This window comes from Pseudonaja textilis, chromosome 12 (genome assembly GCF_049901715.1).
Source record: "Pseudonaja textilis isolate UNSWEBS1 chromosome 12, rPseTex1.2, whole genome shotgun sequence".
Lineage (NCBI taxonomy): Eukaryota > Metazoa > Chordata > Lepidosauria > Squamata > Elapidae > Pseudonaja > Pseudonaja textilis.
The window spans coordinates 20,094,642-20,119,508 of NC_142001.1; the positions used below are offsets into that span (position 1 = coordinate 20,094,642).

General features: G+C 46.3%; 1 protein-coding gene across 2 annotated transcripts; it reads right to left on the reverse strand.

Moving 5' to 3' along the window:
* Nucleotides 1-462: 462 nt before the first annotated feature.
* On the reverse strand, nt 463-24,844 carry SLC9A6 (solute carrier family 9 member A6). Of its 2 annotated transcripts, none has more exons than XM_026716524.2 (16): nt 24,424-24,844; nt 20,689-20,888; nt 19,842-19,919; nt 19,069-19,145; nt 17,320-17,432; nt 15,986-16,091; nt 14,849-14,990; nt 13,451-13,556; nt 12,194-12,282; nt 11,841-11,954; nt 10,813-10,924; nt 9,804-9,957; nt 8,253-8,283; nt 7,237-7,316; nt 5,884-5,989; nt 463-5,203 (listed from the first exon to the last, which is right to left on the reverse strand). In XM_026716524.2, exons 1-16 carry the CDS (start codon nt 24,665-24,667, stop codon nt 4,931-4,933), a joined length of 2,025 nt encoding a protein of 674 aa, XP_026572309.1. In that variant the 5' UTR covers nt 24,668-24,844; the 3' UTR covers nt 463-4,930. The 2 variants fall into 2 exon arrangements, with proteins under 2 accessions (XP_026572309.1, XP_087796932.1); XM_087940806.1 differs by having other exon boundaries at nt 13,451-13,551; nt 14,844-14,990; nt 24,424-24,812.
* Between the last annotated feature and the right edge of the window lie 23 nt (nt 24,845-24,867).

Below are 24,867 nucleotides of genomic sequence, written 5' to 3' on the forward strand. Positions count from 1 at the left end.
AAAGCAACCAACTAGAAGCCAGGAAGCTGAGTTCTAATCCCACTTTAAGCCAGCCACTCTCTTCCAGCCCTAGGTAGGAGGAAATGGCAAACCACTTCCAAACTCCCGAGACTCTGCAAGCCAGGAGTCCACCTGGATTCAAAACAGACTCAAAAGAAACACACAATTCCCCAAGCTAGATGGCAGAACCAAGTTATTGAGCCAACTACAGTTTCAGTAATGTGGCTCAGGCCTGGTCAATGAGCCCATTGTTTGAGAAAGGATAAACAAGCAGGCTAAGGCAAATACGTTGCCTCCATTGTCAAAGGACATCTAGAGTTGAAAACTTTGAACGTTGTAGAGCTGTTGGGATAATTCCCAACTCTGCTAAGTGATTCAGGTTTGCAATTTTGGAAAGAAGAAATTCCGTTTTTCTTTCTTTAGCTTAACGCAGGTAGCTGGAGAAAACTGTAAGGTCCAAACTTTGATCGCCAGATCACACAGCTTGATAAAGAAGCTGTTTTATTTATTTAAATAATTAGGTTACGATAGGGTTATTGTACAGAATATTGACACTTCTTCCTTTTCCACTTTACACGTCCTTACTTTCTTCAGTGGTATGAGATTTACAGCTGCAAGACAAAACATGACTTTAAAAAACCCTCAACAAAGTCCAACCAACCGGTCAAAAAATAACGTTTAAAAGCACATTTTCCGCATGGAGTGAAAAACCATGTAGACGCATCGCATTCAAAGAAACTTATTTTATAGGCCCATGATTTCTTTTACAGTGCGAGTAACAATAAAAGATTTGAATTATCATCAACCAAAAAGAAAGGTGCAATTATTATGCTTCAGGGTTATCGTTACAAGAATGCCACAACTACAACAGTTAATACCATAAAAAGAGACAAATTCAACAGTAAATCGAGAACACTAGAACTTGAACATACAATGTCACCGATGCAGAAATTGAATCTTTACAGAGAAAAAAAAAAGCGTATTTTGAGGGAAACTGATTTGAAACCCACAGCTGGAGTCACGCGCTTATAAATCCCCACTTTTTTGAGGTCGTGTTAAGAACAGGGCACTAGACACACGAGAGAAATTAAGCACAAGGGAACTGCTTTTCTTGCGGCATCGAAGAAAGAAATGGGCACTTATCAATGCCGTGTTTAATTTCTGGCAGATTGTGGCTAATCGTGGAGGAACCGCAGTTGGTGTCAGCGTTCTCGATTACTCACTGGCCGTGAAACCTGGGATCCGTCTCCCAACTCAATCAGCCGGTTGAAAACTATCCCAAGCATTCGAAGTCTGGAGTGATGTGGTGGTTATCATGATGCCTTAAAGGCAAACTTGCCTGAAAAACTAGGAAGTGTATTATTATTACGTTCAGAAAGAGAAATTCTCAAAGATGCAGAATTTTGGTCTCAGAGAGGGATGGGTTTGTCTGAAGATCAGGTTGCCTTTTCCCCAAAAGAGCTTAACAAACCTACATTCTTAAATGTAGGTTTCAGGAAAGAATGAATGCTAGGAGTTCCCATTAGGAGGACACCTTCTCAAGAAGATGTTACAAGGATGTCCTCTCCAATGGACCACCAGGAACTATCTGCTTGCTTTTTGAAACCAAGAGGTCTCTGCCAGGTTTCTAAACCAGGCTGCACTGCGACCTACGGTTACATCGCAAGTCCTCGCTCCTCAACACGCTTTAGCAAGTGGCTGCTTTAAATAAACAACGAAACGTGTGAGGTGGTGCTTACGGGAATAGTTTGGCACTGCACAACTTGCACTTGAGGATAGAGGAGGCACAACCAGGGAGTTGGGCGTGGGGGCTTCCCTCTTATGTCCAGTTTAAGGCAGCAAAGCAGAACCGATTCCCTCGGGATCGAGGATCTCCCTAAACTTGTCAGCCCCACTTTTAATCTATTACCTGCCGATAAGACACCAGATTTAGACACACAACCCAAAATCTCAAGGGATCTTCTTTTACTTGTGGTCTGAGCGAAGAAGGCCTCCAAGCAGGGCAAAATGGGGCCTTCCAGATGTTGCTGAAGCCACCTTGCAGATGTTGGTGCACTCTTAATTCCCAGCCTGCCTTTCCCCTGCGTGGCCGTGGCATTTGAGGCTGCTGGGAACTGTAGTTCCACAAGGGGTCTTAAGTCATGATTTACAAACGAGAAACTTTCACTGGTAGCGGAGTCTGCAAATCTTCCAAACTGGGGAGGACGGAGCAGAAAGGTGATCCACCATTTCGGACAAAGTATGTCTCCTTGACAAAATTCCACATTTTTCGGATGCAGAAGTCTGCAAACTCCACGACCGATCAGGCTGAAAAGGTCATTAGCTTAGTTGCTTAGATACATTTGAAACCGAAGCGTTATCACATGAACATTTCTCATATTATTAGCAATAGTACTATTGTTATTATTATTATTATTATTATTTTAACATCGGACATTAAGATACAGACATTATATAGAAGCACAACATGCATTCACATATATTGAACGATGTTCCTGCATAGCAGGAAAAAATAATAATAAAAATAAAAGACCTAATGTTACCTAACGAAGTAAGTTTGGGAGAGAAAGGGGGGGAAAAAAAATCTTATTTTTCCAGTGCAGTGAAGTTTGACACTTCTCAGGCAAGCGGTGTCACTATAGAATTGGGGCGACTCTTGAAGAAGAGGGGTGGGACACGATGAAAGCAGAATGCAACCAAAAAGGGAAGGAATAGAGCTCACCATTCCTGGGCAGGTCCCCAAAATTATCCTGAAGGAGACTTGGAGAAAGTTAATTCAGACCGGAAACTTTTGGAAAACAAAAAGTAATCTGTTTACGTGGCTGAAATGGAATCGGTTCCTTGCTGGACTAAAAGAAGAGGCAAAAGTCCAGCACGGCCAATCTTTAAGGTTTAAAAAGAAGAAGCAATTCAGTTTTTCTGTTCTGGAGGGAAAAAAAAAAAATCTCAGCTCAAAAGTTCTTGTTAAAGAAAATGAAAAAAAGAAAAGAAAAGAAAAGCCACACATGCAAAGTTATTATACTTTATGTGCTGAAATGCAGGATGTCTACAGCTACCTTAGCCTGCTTCCAGGGCATAAAATGGTTACAAACATTTCACAATTTTGGAGCGTGGTTTTCCTCCAAAGCAAGCCTGGAGGTGCGGGGGGGTGTACAAGGTTTATTTTAGGATGAGAAATTTCTCTGGTGAATTGAATGGCTAGCCAAAGGGAAACTATATACTGCTGCTTGCAGGTTGTGCTAATCTTAAAAAAAAATGAAACCCATTTTGAAAAACAGGATTTAAAAAAAAAACAGGGAGTGTTAGTAACGAGAATAAAATGGGGCATTAAAAGAGCATTTCGAAATTCTAACGTGAGAGTTGGTTTTGTGTGTTTTCGGCATAAGAAAGCAATGAGGTTCAGTCGGGAAGTGACCCCGATCTGCCAACGTGCCTGGAAAAGATGCGATGAAAATCCTCCAAAACAAGTAAAACAGAAAGTTAGAAGAGAAAAATCTGAATAAACTTGAATATAAAAATCAGCAGGCTGTTCGGAGCTCTTTCATAGGTGAAGAAATTAAAAAAAAAAACGTCAAGAAACAGGCCTTATTGGCATTTTTCTCACTGAATTGTAAACAATGAGACAGAAATCTCTTTCCCCCATTATAGACACACACACACACACACACACACACACACACACAAATGTGCATTAACATGCAACCAATACCAAGGAGTGCAACTATACAAATGCACAGATGTTCCAAGTATCTTTTTTAAAAAAAACAAACACCAACCCTGTAAAATCTCCACCTGTGTCTTTTGGACAGTCCCAAATGCCGCTGCTCCAGCTGTTCGGTTAGTCTGCAGATGTGCACCCATTAAAAAAAAAATTCTGCCCCCACCCCCCCACCAGAATAGAAAGCTCAAAATCGACACAGCCGTTTTTGGGGGGCCTCCAACCTGTTCCTCGAAGCCGCGTGTGAATTCTCTGCACAAAAAAGAACGAAAATGGTAGCTATTTAGGTACTCCGTCAATTCGGCGCCTCACCCTAAACGCGATGGGGTAAGGCGAGAGAAAAATGAAAACCCAAACAATGATAAAATGATCCACCTTCGGTGTCTTAAGAGGACAACCTTCTCTATTGGGACCACCGAGGAGGTTGATGCCTGTCAACCCACATACACAACTTGCCAAGTTAGAAGCTTGTTATGCCCACAGCATCTGCCGTCCGGCTAATTCTCCCTTCCGTGTGGACAGCCAGGTGGCCAAAAGAGAAGCCCCCTTGTCCAAATTTGTCCAACATCCAGGAGATGTTCTTCAAAATAAAAGATTTCAAGCAAAAAAAAACCTTTGGTTTTTCTTTGATCTTCTGCCTAACTGCAGTTTGGCCACCTCGTCTTAAGTTCCCCACTGCTCAATCTTAACCTACCTACCTACCTTCCTTCCTTCCTTCCTTCCTTCCTTCCTTCCTTCCTTCCCTTCCCTCCTTCCCTGGCATCAACAAAATGGGCACTTGGATGGTCAAAACCCAACCCAAACAACAACAACGACGACACATAATTCTATAGAACCGGAAGGGTTCTTGTTTTGCAAAGCTGCCTTTGCCCTACAGGTCTCTACGTTCCCGTGGCCCAACTGTATCGAAGACGGTTCCACTGCTGTTTGGTGCAAGTCCCATCCATTTCACGTGGGTGCTCCTAAGCGTACAAAATCAACAGCTCGCTCCCCGAGAACTGCCATGCACAGACAGCGGGGATTCGGCCTGACATCGTATAAATAAATAGTATTTATACAGCTCAAACGCTCCTGAGACGGGCGGTAGGGTTTTTTTCGGGAGGGGGGGGAATCACCGATAGCCAGGTTTTTCTTCGCCACGGTCTGCGGATATTTTGGTTGTCGTTGGTTCCTCTTCCTCGGACACTCCCCGTCGTCTCAAGGAACCGGTCTTTACGCTGGGCCGTGGCGAGCGTTGTCAACCACGCCGGAAGGCGGCTCCGAGTCGTCCATGGGGAGAACGAGGCGTGTCCCCCGGATGACCAGTTCATGGTCTCCGAAGCCCAGCTCCTGGTCCAGGGTGTCCTCCGAACCGTTCCCGGTCACCCGCCTGGAGGCGCCCGATGGCAATGAATCGGAGTTCCCGCTGGAATCCCCGTACGTCAGGCTGATGTCTCCGTCGTTCAATATCAGATCTGAGTCGTCGTCCTTCAGCTGTTCTTGATTCTGAGGAGGAGGAGGAGGAGGAGGAGGAGGAGGAGGAAGAATGGGAAGAGGAGGAAGAAAAAGGGAAAGAGGAGGAAGAAAAAGGGAAAGAACACAAGTGGGAGGAGTAAGAGAGAAGGGAGGAGGGGAGGAGGGGAGAGGGGGAAGGAGAAGAAGGAAGGATTGGAAGAGAAGGAAGAAGAGGAATAGGAGGAAGAAAAAGAGAAAGAACACAAGGAAGAGGAGTAAGGGAGTAGGAGAAGAAAGAGGAAGCAGAGGAGGAAAAAAAAGATAAAAAAGACGAGGAGGAAGAAGGGAAGAGGAAGAAGGGAGGAGGGAGGAGGAGGGGAGAGGGAGAGGAAGGAGGAGGAGGAAAAGGAGAAGATCAAGGGCTTTACTAAACAGCAGAAGTCCAAAGCAGCTTCAGTAAGAGAGTTGGGCAACTTCTTAGTATCTACAACAACATTCCCAACCTCAAGAAGGAAACACCCAACAGAGGCTAGAGCCCACCTCAACAAAGGACAACCCAAACTACGCCTTCCCTTCCCTGAGGTCCTGCTCTCCTTTTCTGGACGTCAACTCTCCAACCCCGCGCACGGATTATCCTCGGGTTTTGCCCGGCCCACCTTAGCGACAGTTGAACGCAACGGCGAGCCATGGGAGGCCCTTCATTTGGGGGTTGGGGGAACTCCTGGACTCACCTCGTAAGCCTGCGGACTCGTCAAGCACCTTGCAAGGGGCCCACAGCAACTGGGGAGCGTGGTGGTGAGGGGAGGGCCGCTGTGCGTCAAGAGAGGTTTTAAATAGCTGAGGAGGGGTTAAGGCAAAGGAGGCACCTCTCTTTGGAGAAATAGTACATTTTTATCCCAAGCCAAGACTTTGATATGGTTTTTCTAGCACTGCTACCTGTGTTTCTCCAAAAATAAGACCCAGTCTGACTTTCTTTTGGACTCCGAAATAAGCACTAGGGCTTATTTTCAGGGGAGGTCTTATTTTGCCCATGTACAGGAGGCCGTCTTCGGCTTTTTCGCGGGGGAAAGGGCCACAAAGCGGTATACAAGTCTAAGGGCTATTGCTGTTATATTAGGCACATGCGTAAAAAACTTGCTAGGTCTTATTTTGGGGGAAACAGGGCAATTAAAATTACCTAATGCAACAGAAGTAACAAACTCTCTCCTAGACTCCTAAAAAGGGCTTCTTAAAAGCTTTTGCCAATGCTTCCTGGGCGCACACACGTGACGGCCATGCCGGCACAGGAATTCTGGGAGTTGAAGCTGTAAAGTTGCCATAGTTGCTGCTATAAGGCCTGATCAACTGAGCAATGGTGGCTTTTCCATACGGCTGTGATTTCTTCCCCATGGACCCCGCTCCCTTTAATTACTTTTTGTGGCCAGGGTCCCCCAAGGCTTAAGGTGGAAATCATAATGTTTCTTTAAGCCTTCTCTGGCCTCCTATCATATTGTGGCCCATGCTAGGGCTTGGTGGGCCACAGGTCGAGAGCCCCCGCCATACAGGATTCCTCTACGCCTGCTTGCAGAGTTCCTCCCCTGTTTTCCTACATTAAAGCCATCACAATTATTACTACGGCTTTGGTCCACTGTTGGTTCTCTTCTGCTTTCCGCCACGGAGCGAGAGAGAGAGGTCTGGCCCACCTTCATTCGAAGAAAAAAGTCGTTTACAGGAGCAGAAGGATAACGCTTTGACCCTGAAATCCTACTTTGCTCAGTATAAGTTTTGGCTTCAGGTTTCTCCAAGGTTTGTTGCTCGTGGCATGGGCTCGGTCACTTCTGGACACAGCAGGGAGCTGGCCTGGTGTCAAAACTCGGGGGTGGGGGGGATACAGAGACTGGAAGAAAACTAAAATAATCTTCTGCCCCTGCAGGCATGGCACATAGGAGAGATCTAGCATTCTGCATTTCTTGGTCCCGAGCCCAGATAAAGGGCCACGAGAGACAAGAATGCACAGCTGAGGAAGGGAAGGTGCTTCGGCCATCTCTGGCTGCCGATGCGGGGACTCGGGTCCAAGGCCACCCCCCGATCCCTGGGAAGGATACTTATGGTCGAAGTTATACCAGACTCGGAACAGCCAGGCGCTCTCGGCTCTGGTGCTTCGCCCCTCGGTTTCTGGCCCACCCTGGAAAAGAAGGAAAACACAAGAGAATCGTAGTAGGGTTTGGGGGACGCGGGGGAGAGAGTCACAAGCAATGTTCAGTTTGCTCTTCGTTTTCTGCGGGGCGCTGCTTATTGGTCTGATGTTTGCGGTCTGGACTGCGTTAATCAGAAGAGGAGTTTAAAGATCGGTAGGGCTTCAACAAAGTCCTGACAGAATCCTGGCATCAGGACACAAGGGAGGCCTACTCAGCCTGGTTGGAAATGAGATCGCTCTGTGTGTGTGTGTGTGTGTGTGTGTGTGTGTGTGTGTGTGAGAGAGAGAGAGAGAGAGAGAGAGAGAGAATAATATTTATCTTTTGAGAGCTGAATGCAATGAAATTTCATTTTAATGTATGCTGATTTGTGTACATTTAAAATGACCATAAAGTCTATTCTATTCTATTCTATTCTATTCTATTCTATTCTATTCTATTCTATTCTTCCCCATTCTATTCATTTTTTCTATTCTATTCTAATTTCCATTCTAATATTCTATTCTATTCTTCCCCAATTCTATTCTTTTATTTTTTTCTATTCTATTCTAATTCCCTATTCTATTCTAATATTCTATTTTATTCATTCCTTATTTTATTCATTCCTCATTCTATTCTATTTATTCCTTCCCTATTCTATTCTTTCCCTATTCTATTCTAATTTCCTATTCTAAGATTCTATTCTATTAATTTCTTATTCTATTCTAAGATTCTATTCTACTCTAATTTTCTATTCTATTCTATTCCATTCTTTCCTTATTCTATTCCATTCCATTCTTATTATTCCATTATCTTGGAAACACCTGGCACTCCAGAAGGTGAGGAACGACTCCAGAGTGAATTTAACCATCGAGGCCTTGGAAATTCTGCCTTAACAACCTCAGGAGTGCGGCAGTGAGGGTGGAGAGAGGAGGCAGGGCACTTACCACGTTGTCTTGGTCAGCATCGACACCAACCCTGCAGAGAAGAACACGCAAGGACTATTACTCTCCCCGTTCAGACGGGGGCAAAACTCTCTGCTCAACCAGCTGGCACACAAATCCTCACCCAAAAGGCTTTGAGATGGGCGCCTCTAAATACGACCATTGGCCCTTCGTGCTAAAGCAACAGGCGGGGGGGACGGGTGCAAACGTGCGCAAAGGGGAGGAAAGCTCAGGTGTTGGGAAAAGCGGAAGGAAAGAGGAGACGCAGGAATGTGGAAGGCCCAGTTACATGATGGGGGCAGTCTTAGAAGATCCAAAGGACCAGATCCTCCTGGAGAAAGGCTAAGAATCTGACTTGATGGCATATAATGAATGCATCGCTTCTCCATCCGAGGAGAGATTGTGGACAGTGGTGATATGCTACCGGTTCACACCGGTTGGACCGATCTGGTAGTGGTGGTGGGGGTGAGAAGACGCCCACAATCAGGTGAGAGGAAACGAAGAGTAAAGCAAAGGATTGGCCCTCCCACTGGCCCCTACTTTCCTCTTCCCGATCCTCTCAGCTGATTGGCGCTGCAGGGTCTCAGCTGGTGTGGCGAAAGCTGTGCGGGGGTGTTGGGCAAAGCACCCACCGTGTCATATCGACCGAACCGGTGACAAAACCATTTGAATCCCACCATTGTGTCAACTCATAAAACATTCCTATGCCTGTTTTAGTAGTTGCCATTAAAAAAGGGGGGGAGGAGGAAGGAAATCTAGAAGGGCAGTTGAAAGCATTCCAACTCTTCTCTTTCAAAGATTGTAGCTAAAATACCAGAGCGTTTGCCCGCAAATATCTTTCATCGGAGAACGTGAACGAGGAGGACACCCAGCCCGTGAAGGGGATCAATTGGAGAAGATGATTTATGACACACCCAGCGGGGAGCGGGGCGGAAACAGGGTCACAGGAGACTGTAAATGACCTATGCCAGAGTTGGCTTCATGCAGGGCAGGGCCAGTATGTCGCCTCTAATGAATCCTTTGAAGTTTTTTGAAGTTTGGCTCCAGAATCATGATTTAATTAGGGTGATTGCTGGAATCCTGACACGCTGATTCTGGAGCACAAGTGGATACATCTCACACCTCTGCTCAGATGTGAGCTGGGCTGGCCTTCATGAGACGGCCACCCTTGGGAGGTTAGCACGGTCTATTCCTGCCTTCTCATGCTCATCACCCAGAGCCGAGCTGACATCCAGTGGCTAAGAGGGTGCTTTTCATAACTGGATGTTGCCCCACTCCGTTTGCATGTGGGTTCCTTCTTCCCGAAAGGACACCTCACCCCAATTCACGGCAGGGCAAAACAAAACCCCAAAAACCCGATTGCAATTCGCTCCGTTGAAGCCAGCACTGCCCTTATCCCGAAAAGACATAAACCAAACTTGCTCAACATTGCCAATTATCCGTAAAGTGGCTCTACTGCTCTTTTCAAGCGCACCATGCTCAGGATGCCCCACCCGAATTAAGCAATTCTGCCCGCAGCTGAGGAAGAGGAAGGGCAGGAAGGGCCTAACTCACCGAATGTGCAGGCACGAGAGCATCGGGGTGGTGCCGCCGCCGAAGACCCAGACGGTGAAGAAGACGATCAGCAGAGTCGTGCTGAACATCACCTGCCGCGCATAGGTGGCTGTGTCCCGGATGGCCAAGGCAAACGCCATGGCTCCCCGCAGGCCTAAGAGAAAGGGGCGTGAAGTTTCCCTCAACCTGGCTGGGTTTTCTCATCCACACACCCACCCCCCTCCACCTCCAGGCTGCGGCCTCTTTGGAACCAGCCCGCAAGTGTGCACGCTCACATAAGAACCTCCATTTGCACACAAGTGGCAGCCATTCGCATGCATGCTTGAAGTTCCATTTGGGCACAAACGGAGTGGCACATGTGCGCATACATGCCTGCCGCCCACATGGAACTATTTCCTCTGCTTCTCACCCACCCCCACATCCCGGCTGGGTCCACCTAGCCAGAAAGGTTGGGGAAGCACTTTTCTAGTCCATTTCAAACCATTAGTCAGCCATTTTTAACCTTTGCACAAACATGGACAAGCCAAGCCATCTTCACAGGCGGAGAAAACCATCATTTCACTTTCTTTCCCAGTGCTCACACGATTCCCCGCATCTATAGATAATCTCCCGTAAATGACCGTGCGTACTTCCTTATATCTTTGTTTTTCCATAATATAATTTATTATAATATAATAAACAGTTTTTCCCCGGCCATCACTCTGCTAAACAAATAATTCCCTCAACACTGTTCAACTATCACTATTCATTTTCTCATGAATTGGCTGTGATTTACGTGGGAGTGATGCTTTCTGCAAAGGATCAGGTCTCCTCTGGCTCCCTTACCTTCATTGGTTCGCTTCCTGAAGGCCATTTGTTCAGCCCGATAAGAAATATTTACCTGGCCCTCCAATATAATCTTTAAAAACTGGAAGGGGCCCGTTCTTCGCCTCTCTAACGGCCACCTTTCCTTCTTCCGTGTGCAATTATTTGTGGCAGCCAGATTCAAAGGAGCCCAAGGGCCACTCACCAGCAAACATCATCATATGCTGAATGTTGGTCCCAATCTTGTTTCGCCTCCCCAGGTTAAGCAGGAAAGAGAGCGGGTAAATGTTTGCTGCTCTTCCCAGGAACACGGCCAGCTAGATTCGTGGCTGCATTAAGGAAATTATTTTCCGATAGAAGGAAATATTTATAGCTCAGGGCGGAACTGGAAGGGGTGTGTGTGTGTGTGTGTGTGTGTGTGTGTGTGTGTGTGTCCTTGATGCTCCCTGAGCTAGGTGGTTTCCTTGCAGACGTTTCATGACCTAACTAGATAACATCATCAGTGGTAGAAGGGAGTTGGGTTTGCTCTCTATATGCATACGGTCCCTTCTTGCACTGATGATGTTATCTAGTTGGGTGGTGAAATGTCTGCAAAAAAACCACCCGGCTCACGGCAGCATAAAGGACCCCACAAATTAATTGCTCTTTTAAGCCCACTTTAAAATTACACAGGCTGCTTAACCTGGTTCACAGCAGCTTAGAATGTCATCTAAATGTCACCACCAATGTTGGCTTCTTTACTTCCTCACCAGGTGGGTGGGCTAAGAATTTTTCAGGGGCAGAAAAGGCTTCTCACTAAAAATGCCACGAAGCAAAAAAAAAGCCCAAGTGAGCTTCTGTTGGATTCTGTCTTTTCAGACTGAGCCCAGATACGCTGGTTGGTAAAGTCTGCCCAACTTGCTGGTCAGCTGACACAGGTTTGGACGCTTCTCACAACATCCAATAAACCAGGATAAAACAAAAATGGTGTAAAACAACACGCTAACTCAGTGCGTTGTTTTTTTTAACTAATCACTGCTTTTTCCCCTTCCCTGAGAGTGTTCATTTATTAAATTATCTATATCGCTCAGTGCTGAATTTACACAAGCATGTTTCAATCCTGTTTAATTGGGAGTAATAACCGTATTCAACTCTCTGGGTTTCTCTTTCTTTAGCCCCCGTTTTCCAGACAATTATCCTACACGACCCCACGTGGCTTCCCCGCATATATTTTTTTCAAACAAAAAAGGATACAAAAGCCCCAACCACGAAGGTTGGATTGAAGACGTGGTTCTGGAACGTGAACAGTGTAAGCCCCATGTAGGAAAAGATGAAGTTCTCCGCCAAGAAGTTGAGTAGCTCAAACAACTAAAATATTGGACAAGATGAGAGAGGAGTGGTAGATGGTCCTTGCAATGACAGCGCCCCAAATATTTATTTAAAGTGATAGGGGAATTCTTCAAAGCGTGGACCGCACAAGATAGATAAGCCAGCATTAATTTATTAGATTTATAAGGGGGACAGTGGGCAATTTAAAAAAAAATTATTGCAACTCTCCTGCGTTAAGGGAAGTGTCCCTCCCTGGCAATTCTGGTCCAAGGCCTCACCTGTTTTGTCCTGTGCTGAGATTCTGTGGACAAGTTGTTGTAGGTATAGTGAGCTTGAGTGATGCCACAGAACAAAACTGCCACCACACCTGGGGACAAAATATTGGATGAATAAGACAGCCTGCAGCCCCATAGCCCATCTCCTGTTTTTCTTCAACACGGCTTTTTATTATGGTTTAGCATGGTAGGTGAGTGTTGCACCTGCATAAACCTAGTTTTAGAATAGAAGAGCAGAGTTGGAAGGGACCTTGGAGGTCTTCTAGTCCAACCCCCTGCTTAGGCAGGAAACCTTATACCATTTCAGACAAATGGTTGTCCAATCTCTTCTTAAAAACTTCCAGTGTTGGAGCATTCACAACTTCTAGAGGCAAGTTGTTCCACTGATGAATTGTTCTCACTGTCGTGAAATTTCTCCTTAGTTCTAGGTTGCGTCTCTCCTTGAGGAGTTTCCATCTGTTGCTTCTTGTCCTGCCTTCGGGGGCTTTGGAGAATAGCTTGACTGCCTCTTCTTTGGGGCAGCCCCTGAGATATTGGAGGACTGCTATTATCATGTCTCCCCTAGTCCTTCTTTTCATCAGATACTAGCCATGCCCGGTTCCTGCACCCGTTCATCATACCTTTTAGCCTCCAGGCCCCTGATCTCCTTTGTTGCTCTTCTCTGCACTCTTTCTAGAGTCTCAACCTCTTTTTTCACATCGTGGTGACCAAAACTGAATGCAGTCTTCCAAGTGTGGCCTTTACCAAGGCATTATAAAATTTATGGGCTTGGCATTGGCTTTCGTCCTGATCTGAACAAACGCTGGTTAAAGCAAAAAGCCGTCAGGATGTGTGGGTCCAACAGAAACCCACAGGCCTTTTAGCTACGCAGAAGACTTCCACCTACAGGTAAGAGCAATCAGCCCCAATAGGTTGGTAATGACATAGTTCCGTGTTGCATAAAACAGCTCCTCCCATTACACCCCACAGCCTCAGGCAAGAAAGCAGCCTGCCCGTCCTGGAAACTCCTTAGAGAAAACTGGAGTAACTAAAGACCACACGCTCCATCCCAGATGCTCAACCCCCCTCCCGCCCACCCATGGCTGAACCGTCCCCAGGGGTTTTGGGGCGGGGGGAGTGGGGAACCTTTTTGGGTGTGGCCTTTTCAGCATCAGAGAAGTTGGGTCGCTGCCGATTTGGCAAGGATTTAAACCTCACTGGGGGGTTTCCTGGTACCGCTCCACTCAGGCGGTACGAGGGAAGAAGCGCAGGGCCACTTACCGGTAAAACCACACGCTTCGGCCAAGAGGAAGGTGCTCCAGGACATCAGGAAAAACAAGCCTGTTTCCAGCAGGTGGAACTCGTGGAGTTTGGTAAACTTGGTGACGTGGAGCTGGGAGAAGTTAAGGGAGAAATCCAGCAGAGATTTGGAAAAAAAAACAAAACACTCCAACAAAAACAAGAGAAATTTCTCAGCGAGGTCACTAAAGCGTCCCCAAATCAGGGAAAGATATAAACTGAGCAAACTTGAGGGGTTCAAGCCACACCCCATAAACGCACCAGCAAAGCTGGGCCTTTTTGCTTTAAGGCTCTCAGCTTGCAATCCAGGGGAGAAGAGTGCGAGTCATGGACCCCCGTGTGGTCTTTTTCTTGCATTCAAATGGTCTGGCACGATTTGACTGGATTGGCCTTTAATCGAATCACTGGACAATTAGAAGAGAGCCTTGATCAGCCCAATAAGGAAATACATTTTGAGAGGGTGCTTCTGACCAGCTGAAATGGATATAATGATATTTTTAATATATGTATGTATGTATGTATGTGTGTATGTAGCGTGTGTGTGTATATATAATTTATTTATTGGATAGATATATATTTTGGATATGTGGCTGAAATGGATATAATTGCGTCTATGTGTGGCTGAAATGGAGATATCCATCTATCTATCTATCTATCTATCTATCTATCTATCTATCTATCTATCTATCTATGGTATTCAGCTTTGCTCAGGTATTTTCCCACGTCATTATAGTTGTGCTTTTAAAGTTGTAGCAACGTTTCGGCAGAATCTCATCTGCCATCATCAGGCTTCTGTATTGTGCAACAACTGTAAAAGTCTGACTCACAGATGAACACAATACAGAAGCCTGATGATGGCAGATGAGATTCTGCAGAAACGTTGCTACAACTTTAAAACCACAACTATAATGTCGTGAGAAAATACCGGAACAAAGCTGAATACATGTAAGTACCTGTGAAAACTTAAGGAAACATATACATACATATAGATATACATATACATATACATATATATATATATGTACACACACGCACACACATATACTTTTATATATGCATTTACATATACATATACATATATGTACACCTACACACACACACACATATATATATATGTATATTTCTCTCTCTCTCTCCAGTTTGGATATTTGTGGCCAATCAAGTTTATAATAAACAGGTTAGAGCTTTAAGTCTGTTCCTGAAGAAAAGCAGCATCTTAGCAATAATAAAATTTGAGTTATTTACTGACAAACCAAAATTCTGAATTCTTTCGCTGAGGGTGGGGGGAGCCTCCTTACTGTGCCGATTTTTACAGCCTCCCGAGCTGCAAACCTTCTCGCTCAGAAACAAGAGAGTTTCCGACAGACAAACCAAGGATATCAGAGCGGTGACCACGCCAGTGGCTGCCCCCATGGCGAATGATCCGCTGAAAATCCCCAGGAAGATCCCGATGGATTTGAACATGGCGGTCACATCGAAAGTGTGGCTGTTGTCTCCTGCGGGCTGGTAGGCAACGATTGACCTGTGGGGGACACAGAACGCAGACTTTTTAAGCCGGCTCTTCCTCAGCGATTCCCCTCCGCCGTTCTGCTAGTGCTGGAGCGATGCGGTGGCCCAGAGGCGGAGCTCTCAGGAGGCTGCGAGCCCGATCCTAGCTGGAGGCAGAGAGTTCTCTCTCTGGGCACAATGAGAATGTCTCTGCTGGATATAACTCCGCACTGGGGACAGGAAGGGCATCCGGCCAGTAAACACTCAGCTCCATTCGGTTGCCTAGACTCCATCCCGCAAGGGATTGAAGTGGAAGAAGATTTTGCTAGTGCCAGATGCGCCAAGAATCAGTTGGAAGAGCTGCGGTGGCGCAGTGGTTACAATGCAGTATTGCTGGCTAATTCTGCCCACTGCCAGAAGTTCTACGTTTAACCAGCTAAAGGTTATTTCAGCCTTCCATCCTTCTGACGTAGGTGAAATGAGGACCCAGATTGTTTGGGGGCAAGAGGCTGACTCTGTAAACTGCTTAGAGAGGGCTGGAAAGCACTGTGAAGCGGTATATAAGTCTAAGGCTATGCTCTTCCTTCCTTCCTTCCTTCCTTCCTTCCTTCCTTCCTTCCTTCCTTCCTTCCTTCTTCCTTCCTTCTTTCCTTCCTTCCTTCCTTCCTTCCTTCCCTTCCCTCCCTCTTATTCCCTTTCTCATTCTCCTTCCTGATAGCACAGTGGTTAGGATGCAGCATTGCAGGCTAACTCTGCCCACTGCCAGCAGTTCAATTCTGACCGGCTCAAGGTTGACTCAGCCTTTCATCCTTCCAAGGTGGGTACAGTGAGGACCCATATTATTGGGGGCGATAGGCTGGCTCTGTAAACCGCTTAAAGAGGGCTGGAAAGCACTGTGAAGCGGTATATAAGTCTAACCGCTATTGCTATCACTTTCTACAAGGCACGACCGCTTTGCAGATGTTCCCTAACTTGAGCTGCCTCTGCCAGGGAGAAGGGAGCATGTTGGGTGAAAGACACACAACTTACGAAGACAGCACAATGGCCACGGCGTCGTTGAGGACACTCTCTCCAAAGAGAAGGGCGTAGAGCTCAACGTCCACTTGAAGTTCATGGAATATGGCGAGGACGGTCACTAGCCGAGAAAAAAAAAAGAGCAAAGAATTTGCTAGAATCCCAAGTTAGCTTACTGCATTGTTTACCTGGCAACATCTCCACCTTCAAAATACAAGAGAGATGCAAACATCTGTAGAAAGATCCAACAAACGTTTATAGGACAGGATCAAGTCTGGGTCAGTCACCAGGACTGGAGTTTTTTTGTCTTCAGAGCTTTGGGACTTCATGGAATAAATTAAAAGGCTGAAAGAGTTGAAAGAAGACTGTTCCTTGGGATACTCTGAGGAGGTCAAAGTTAAAATTACTCAGGACTTAAAAGGCCATTTCTATCCCGTTCTAGATCCTTGCTACATCAATATATACATCAAGGAGCCTCGGTGGCGCAGTGGTTAAGAGTGTAGTACTGCAGGCTACTTCTGCTGCCTACTGGCTGCCTACAATTTGGCAGTTCAAATCTTACCAGGCTCAAGGTTGACTCAGCCTTCCGTCCTTCCGAGGTGGGTAAAATGAGGGCCCAGATTGTTGGGGCAGCAAGAGGCCGACTCTGTAAACTGCTTTAAAAAGGGCTGGAAAGCACTGTGAAGCGGTATATAAGTCTAAGTACTTTTGCTAACTCTGCCCACTGCCAGCAGTTTGATCCTGCTCGGCTCAAGGTTGACTCAGCCTTCCCTCCTTCCGAGGTGGGTAAAATGAGGACCCAGATTGTTGGAGGGGCAAGAGGCCGACTCTGTAAATCACTTAGAGGGCTGCAAAGCGTTATAAAGTGGTATATAAGTCTACGTGCTATTGCTTATTGCTAGTATCTTTTCAAGAAACTCAGACACGGGCATACAATTCTCTCACAACATTTTTTCCCCCTCTTGTGAAATAAACCAGACTCCGCTACTAACGTCGGCTTGCTGGGCTTTTGGTGGGCATCCAAAACTCCACCTGATCTGATCCAGCAAAGAGGGAACTTGCTCTATTCCAGAATGGTACCTCCACGTTTGCAGGGGAACAAGGAGGCCAAAACAAGAAAAAATCCACTTGTAATGATATGAAATTAGACAAGAAAGTTATATATGTGTAATTATGATCATGTTTGGTTTAAAATGTAAAAACAAACAAACCCGGAACCACACTGTTCACTTAAAGATGTATTGAAAGAAATAAAAATTATTATAAAAAAAAAGAAAAATCCACTCTGTTCCCAGCTGGAATTATTTTGAAGAGGGTCCCTGGTTCTCCCCCCCGCCCCTACAACCTACCAGGATCCGTAGCGGAGGCGATGGCCCCGAAAAGCAGGCAGTCGGTAAAGTAGAAGTCTCCCCCGAGCTGCCCCATCACTTTCATCAGCGCAACACAGCCGTACATGATGGACCTGTGGAACGCACGAGAGTTGGCACTGCGATCACCCTGGCAAGCAGAACCTCATCACAGGCAGCCCTAGATCTACGCCGGCAACCGAGCCCCCAAATTTCTGCTTCTAAGTGAGGGAATCAGGGCCCTTTCCTCCCCCGTAAGCCACACAACCCATGTTGCTCCCTTCTCCTTTCTTCCCTGTGTGCCCTAGGATGAAGAGGGGGTGGGCCTGGGTCTTCCTCTGAACTCCTTCTCCCTTGCTCTACCTCTCCCCTGCTCTGCCCAGCCGGACTTTGCCCTTCCCCAGTTTCTTCCACAGCCAACGGAGCCACACTCCCGCTCCCTGTCAGCTGTTCGGCCTCCCCCTCCAAATCAGATTCTGACAGGAGCATGACGGGAATCTAGCTTTGCCAGGAGGTTGCAAAAGGGGACTGCGTGCCACCCATCGTAAGTACGAACCGGTTGTCAAGCATCCAAAAGCAAATCACGTGGCCATGGGGATGCTGCAATGGCGTAAGTGTGGAAAGTTGTCATTAAGTATTTCAGTGCTGTTGCAACTTTGAACGGTCACTAAGTGAACTGCTGTAAGTCGAGGACGAGCTGTATTCTTCATTTATTGAGACGCGGGCAGCCTTGTGCACCTCACTCTTTCCTGCACCCACCCTTGGCAGCCTACGAGTTTCTGGGAAGCACATATGGCTCCCAATCCTAACTAACAGGCTTCTGCTGGGCCCAGGTGTTCGTCTCTCCTTCCCCAGATGCAGCTGGGAGGAGTTAAACTTTCACATTCTCTCCGGCCATCATATCACACACAACAACTAAATCCAGACACGCTTTAATCTTCAATATAAAGTTTTCATGCAGAATAGCAGAGTTGGAGGGATGCGGCGGCTCCGTGGCTAAGACGCTGAGCTTGTCGATCAGAAAGGTCGGCAGTTCGGCGGTTCAAATCCCTAGCGCCGCGTAACGGAGGGAGCTCCCGTTACTCGTCCCAGCTTCTGCCAACCTAGCAGCTCGAAAGCATGTAAAAAATGCAAGTAGAAAAACAGGGACCGGCCACATGACCACAGAAACACCTTCGGACAGTGCTGGCTCTTTGGCTTTGTAACAGAGATGAGCACTGCCCCCTAGAGCCAAAAATGACATTATGTGCAAGGGGAACCTTTACCTTTACCTGAGTTGGAAGGGACCTTGGAGGTCTTCTAGTCCAACTCCTGCTCAAGCAGCAAAACCTTATACCGTTTGACAAATCTCTGCTTTAAAAAAAACCTAGATGGGCCAACTTCCAAGTGGTTTAGTGATTGGGTCAAACCGACACAATTAAGATTAACCAACCATAGTTCATTAATATGTTAAATTTTCTCCCATGGAACAAAAACTTATCATGGGCACAACGGATCAGAAGGGGAATCGCAGAACTCTGAAAACCGGGTTTGTTTCTCGGCACACCCAAACCAGCCTGGAATTGTTCGGCTTCTCGTGTTTAAAAAATGCAACGAGGCCTTGCTCGTTTTGTTGTGATTTAGGCTGTTTTAATTGCCTTATTGTTGTCATGGTTTTAACCTCTGGCATGGCAGCTGCTCAGGGAGCACTGCTGATTAGGTAATATGCAAAAGATGTAAACAGGGAACATTTTTAGAAGCAGGAATTCTCACCCTATCACAAAACAGGAAATTGCTGTTCCAAGAAACGCATACGCTAAAATGGATCCAAGGTTTCGGAAGAAGTGACGCTTGGAAGAGAAAGAAAAAAAAAGGGAGAGAGAGAGAGAGAGAGAGACTTTGGTTACTTTAAATGCTAGGAATGATTGAGCTAGAATGACATAGCAATTTTTTTTTCTCTCAAAGTCCCACTGAACCCTCCCTAAACATACAAAGAGCAAATAATAGCACAATATGTTTGGCTTATCTCTCCAGCACTTAAAATGCCTTTCCAGCTAAGATGTTTTACAAGCATACAATTACTCATTTTTTCCTCTAACATGGGGGGACAAAAATGTACGTTAGGACAGACAGCCCCGCCTGTAGGCACTTCGTGTCTGGTTACAAATGACTGATTTTGGAAAGATCAGGGCACATTTGGCCTGGAAAAAATAATATTTCACAGCATACTATCCAAGGTTTGGATTGCAAAGGAGAGATTTTCCTTCAAGGATTTATTTTCTCTTGCATACATTGTACAGGTCCTGTACAATGGATCGAAAAATTGTTTATATAAAAGATTATTCCTCCCGTTCCAATAACTGTTGCAAAGTAGAATCTTAAGGCGTTAAATCCAAGAGAAAATGAGCTGACTTCATCCAAAACAGACTGAAGTTGTCCTCAAAGACAACGGATCAGGTGGGTGATGCCTGCTTTATGTTCTTCTCAACAAGTGTTGTTGCTACCCTGGGTGATTTGAAAGAGGGTTAGAAGGAACAAACACCTACCCGTTTTAAGCTATATCCAGCGTAAAATATAATTGGAGGGAGCAAAATGTTGAAAAAGACTTCGGGATCAAAAGTTACCTGTAGGGTATTAAGAGAGAGAATCAAAGCATCACAAGAGACCCAACTTCAATGGGTACAGAGTAAAACTTAATTGTTTAGTGAAGCGCATTGTCGCTCGAAACAAGAACTGCCAAGTTTGAAGAGTCTTGTTTCACCCCAACATTTCGGCACCCCAGAATTTTCAAGTGCACAAACGGGAGGCATTAGCTGAGTTCACACCCGGGAAACTTCCAGAATCGAAACAGTACAGCCTGTGTTGGCAGTCACTGAGTCTGTGATGCACAACACATCAGAATAATGTAGTATGCCCCCTGCCCACACCAGAGATGGGATTCAACCGATGTTACTACCAGTATGGTGATTACGTTTTGCACGATCTGGTGAATAGGTGAAGGAACCACCTCTTATTTGGCCATGGAAGGACAGGTCTAGGGTGAGTTTGCCTCTTTAGGACTTTTGAATAATTATTAAATGGCTGACCTCACACAATTTGGTGCCGGTTTGCCTCTCCCAAAGGCCAGACGCACCCAAAGTGGCAAGCTGCATCCCAGCAATTCATATTTAGACTTAAGGGATTTCTTGAATAGGCAAAGCTGAGAAGTTTTGAGGAACAGCAACCAGCCCAGAGAAACAGCAGCAGAGGTGCCTTCAAAAACTATATTGTTTTTCCCCCCAGACTCCTTTAGAAACCTGGGGCAAAGCTACGGCGGAATTTCAGACGTGTTTTCTTAGAACGTTTGATCTAAAACGGTGGGAAAAGTGGAAGTGGGACGCATTAAGAGTTTACCTTCCGCAGCATCTCATTATCTTGAACATTATTGAGTTCGTGGGAACTGATTTCTCCCTTCAGGGTGTACTCATAAAACTTCCCACTGAGGTTGACCAGCAAAGTAGCTGGGCTTGTTTGCATCGGGCAGCTCAGAGTCACGTTGTTGATATCGCTGGGAATGTGGATGCCATATCGAAGGATGACCCCCACCAGAACTCCTGCAAGAAACACAGAGGACTTCAGGTGTGCTGGAGTTCCAATCCTGAGAGGTTTAGAGTTCAGGTCTATGCACTCCTAGCACCCTCCTTTCACCGACCGTCGGGAAGAACTCCTCCAGCAAAACCGGGGTGAAACAGAAGAATCAAATGGTGCCTGAAAGGAATAAATTCAACCCCTCAAATCAGGCGAGGCCTCAGCAAAATAGCTCAGAATTACACTGCTTGTGAACGACATGCCAGCACCGTTTCCTAAATGTTGTTTAAAAAAAATGGCAGAATGGCAGCAATGAGAAGACAGTGTAGAAGGTTCAAGCCCCTAGGGGAACTATGATGCACAAATCAGACCATAAGGATATAATAAAGGATCCTGAGAGATCATCTAACCCAACCCCCCAACATTGAGAAAAAAAATCTATTACTACAACTGCAAAGCCACTTAAAATAGGCACATTCTCGTCCGTCAGTCTGACAGGAGCAGCCGATAAATTTAAACTTGAAACTTTTCCGTTAATGTCCGTTGAGCAATCGGCGGGTTTCCACTGAAGCTTTTCAGCTCAGTAGGTTTCCCAACACTCTTCCTGAGATCAGCTAAGAAGAAATGGCAGCAGATCTCTTGAGCAACTTCTAAAAGATTTGTCAGGACACGTTGAAGATAAAAATCCAAGATGTGTACCTGTATTACAGGGATCTGCTATGCTGGGGGTGGAAAAAACCACCTTTTTGGCCAGATTAATCTAGACTCTTAGATGCAAATAGCTAATCAATAGGACAGCAATCCAGTTCACACAACACTCTAAAATGTAGTTTTGTTAGCTAGCATTCAGGTAGTCCTTGACTTATGACCTCAATTGAGCCAAAACTTTCTGTTGCTAAATGAGACATCTATTGAGTGAACATTGCCTCATTTTACGACCTTTCTTGCCACACTTGCTAAATGAACCACTGCCGTTGTTTAGTAACACAGTTGTTACGTGAATCTGGCTTCCCCACTGACCTTGTCAGAAGGTTGCATGAGCTGATAGAATTCCTTTTTATATTTCTTTTATTGGCCAAGTGTGATTGGACACACAAGGAATTTGTCTTGGTGCAAATGCTCTCAGTGTACATAAAAGAAAAGATACATTTGTCAAGAGTCAAGAATCACCAGGTGCAACACTTAATGATAGTCATAGGGTACAATAAGCAATCAAATCATACTAGGAAACAGTCAATATAAATCGTAAAGATAAAAGTGACAAAGTTACAGTCCTACAGTCACAATTGGGAGGAGATGGGTGATAAGGAGTGATGAGAAGATTAATACGAATAGTAGTGCAGACTTTGTAAATAGTTGGACAGTGTGGAGGGAATTGTTTAGCAGTGATGGAATTCGGGAAAAAACTATCTAGTTGTTCTGGTGTGCAGGGCTCTATAGGGTCATTTTGAGGGAAGGAGTTGAAACAGTTTATGTCCAGGATGTGAGGGGTCCGTAGATATTTTCACAGCCCTCTTTTTGACTCCTGCAGTATCCAGGTCCTTGATGGAAGGCAAGTTGGTAGTAATTGTTTCTTCTGCAGTCCTAATTACTCTCAGGAGTCTGTGTCTGTGCTGTTGGGTTGCAGAACCGAACCAGACAGTTATAGAGGTGCAGATGACAGATTCAATAATTCCTCTGTAGAACCGAACCAGCAGCTCCTTGGGCAGTTTGAGCTTTGAGTTGGCCCAGAAAGAACATTCTGATCACGTGACTCCGGGACCCTGCAACTGCCATAAATATGAGTCAGTTGCCAAGTGTCTGGATTTTGATCATGTGACCATGGGGATGGTGCCAGGGTTGTGTGAAAAATCGACCTAAATCACCTTTTTCAGTGAATGGAGGATGTGCTTCTTTTCAGAGGATTCTTGCTGGTGCCACGCTGGACCTGTAACTCCCCCTGGCCTTGCTGGCTGGGGATTATGGGAGCGGGGGGAATCCAAGATGCTTGCCCTAAATCAGGGGATTTTAACAGTGCCAGGGTTTATGAAGTCCCCTGGGAGTTGGGCAGCCAATGCATTTTAAATATCAAGCATTCACCCCTTAACAGATCAGGGTCTCCCAGGGAGCCCCTCCTATTCAGCCAAGCCAAGCCAATCAAATCAAATCATTTATTGTCAATGCACAACATATGTACAAAGTACAGCCTACCCTAATGCCCCAAGTTGACCCCTTTCTTCTTTGGCAAGGGTCCTCAAACTTGGCGACTTTTAAGACTTGTGGACTTCAACTCCCAAAATTCCCCAGCCAGCATAGCTGAATGGGGAATTCTGGGAGTTGAAGTCTACAAGTTGTTTTTTTAAAAAATAAATTTATTTATTCAATATTTAAACATTTAAAAAACAATTTCTACTTATTACAACGATTCTGTAACGGTGTTTACACTGGTTAATAAAAATCTATGGCTATATCAATTACTTCTTTGTTCTATTCACTTATACTCGTTTTTTAATCTAACTCATATACACATAGATACATTTGTATACACATATACAACATTATTACTTTCTCATTTTTGCTTTCGATTCCACGTCTTTGCGTCTCCTTTCTAACCACACACACCAAAAGGTTCCACATCTTATTGTACTCTATTTCTTCTTTTATCTTTTAATATCATCCTTAGCCTGTCCATTTCAGCACATTCTTATTATTGCTGCCTCAGAGGGAAGCCCACAAGTCTTAAAGTGGCCAAGTAAGACCGCACCTGGAGTCCTGCATCCAGTTTTGGTCACCACACTATAATAAAGATGTTGAGGCTCTCGAAAGAGTGCAGAGAAGAGCAACCAGGATGATGAGGGGACTGCAGACTACAACATACGATGAACGGTTGCAGGAACTCGGCCTGGCTAGTCTAGGGAAGAGAAGGACCAGGGGAGACAGGAGAGCAGCCTTCCAATATTGGAGGGGCTGCCAGACAGAGGAGGGGGTCAAGCTATTTTCTAAAGCACCTGAAGGCCAGACAAAGAATAATGGATGGAAACTAAACAAGGAGAGATTCAACCTGGAAATAAGGAGTTATTTTCTGACAGCGAGAATAATCACTGGAAGCTTTCAAGAAGAGATTGGACTCCCATCTGTCAGAAATGGTGTAGGGTCTCCCACTTGGGCAGGGGGTTGGACTAGATGACCTACAAGGTCGCTTCCAACTCTGCTTATCTGTTAAGTTTGAGGACCCCTCTTTTCTATGGGGAGCAAAACACTTTCCGGCTCAATTTCACCCCCAAAGCGATGCCAGGTCGGGGTTCAGCCCCCCCTTTTCCAAACTAAGCAGGGTCCACCCCTTCTGGACCCCCCGCCAAATTTTCTCTCTGAGGTGGGGGGGTCACTGGGGGAACCCACCCCAAACCTCCCCTTCCCCTTTTTGCTGATTTCCCCCCCACCAACGCCTGTGACACACAACCCACTCAGCAAACGGGGGTTCATCCCAGGGTGGCTTTGGCTGGGGGGGAGGGCAGCCAGGCAGGGTCCTGCGAGGGGTGGGGGCGCCGGCGGCAGGGGATGATGGGCTCTGGGGCGGCTCACCATAGATCATGGCCAGCCCGGTCTCGTGCAGGAAGCGGGCGCGGCGGTGCTTGAAGAGCCAGATGGTGAGGATGGTGAGGGTCAGCAGGAGGATGAAGACCAGCAGGTTGGCGCTGTCCTGCCGGTGACTGGCCTCCGCCGCCTTCTCGGCCACCAGCTCTTCCTCCAGGCCGCCGCCCGGACGACGCCCACCCGCCCCGGGGCCCGGATCCAGGCCCAGCACCAGCAGCAGCAGCGCCGCCATGGCTCCGCTTCGAGGCCACCCCCTCCGTCCCACCCACCCCCGCACGACCCGGTTCAGCGCCTCAGCGGGACCGCGATGCCCATCATCCCCGGCCGAGCGCCCGCCGCCCCGCCTACACGGCTTCGGGACGCTCCTCTCCACCGCCCCGCCCACCGAGCGACGTCATCGCGGCGCGCCGTGCGACGCCGGAGGCCCCTCCT

Bases quoted from the DNA above. Each gene is read 5' to 3' on its own strand.
- SLC9A6 (XM_026716524.2), bottom strand. From the start codon at position 24,667: ATGGCGGCGCTGCTGCTGCTGGTGCTGGGCCTGGATCCGGGCCCCGGG. The intron at 9,958-10,812 runs GTGAGTGGCCCT...CCTTTCTCTTAG, and splicing joins GCATATGATGATGTTTGCTG to GCCTGCGGGGAGCCATGGCG. The intron at 5,204-5,883 runs GTGAGTCCAGGA...CCTCCTCCTCAG, and splicing joins CGAGTCCGCAGGCTTACGAG to AATCAAGAACAGCTGAAGGA.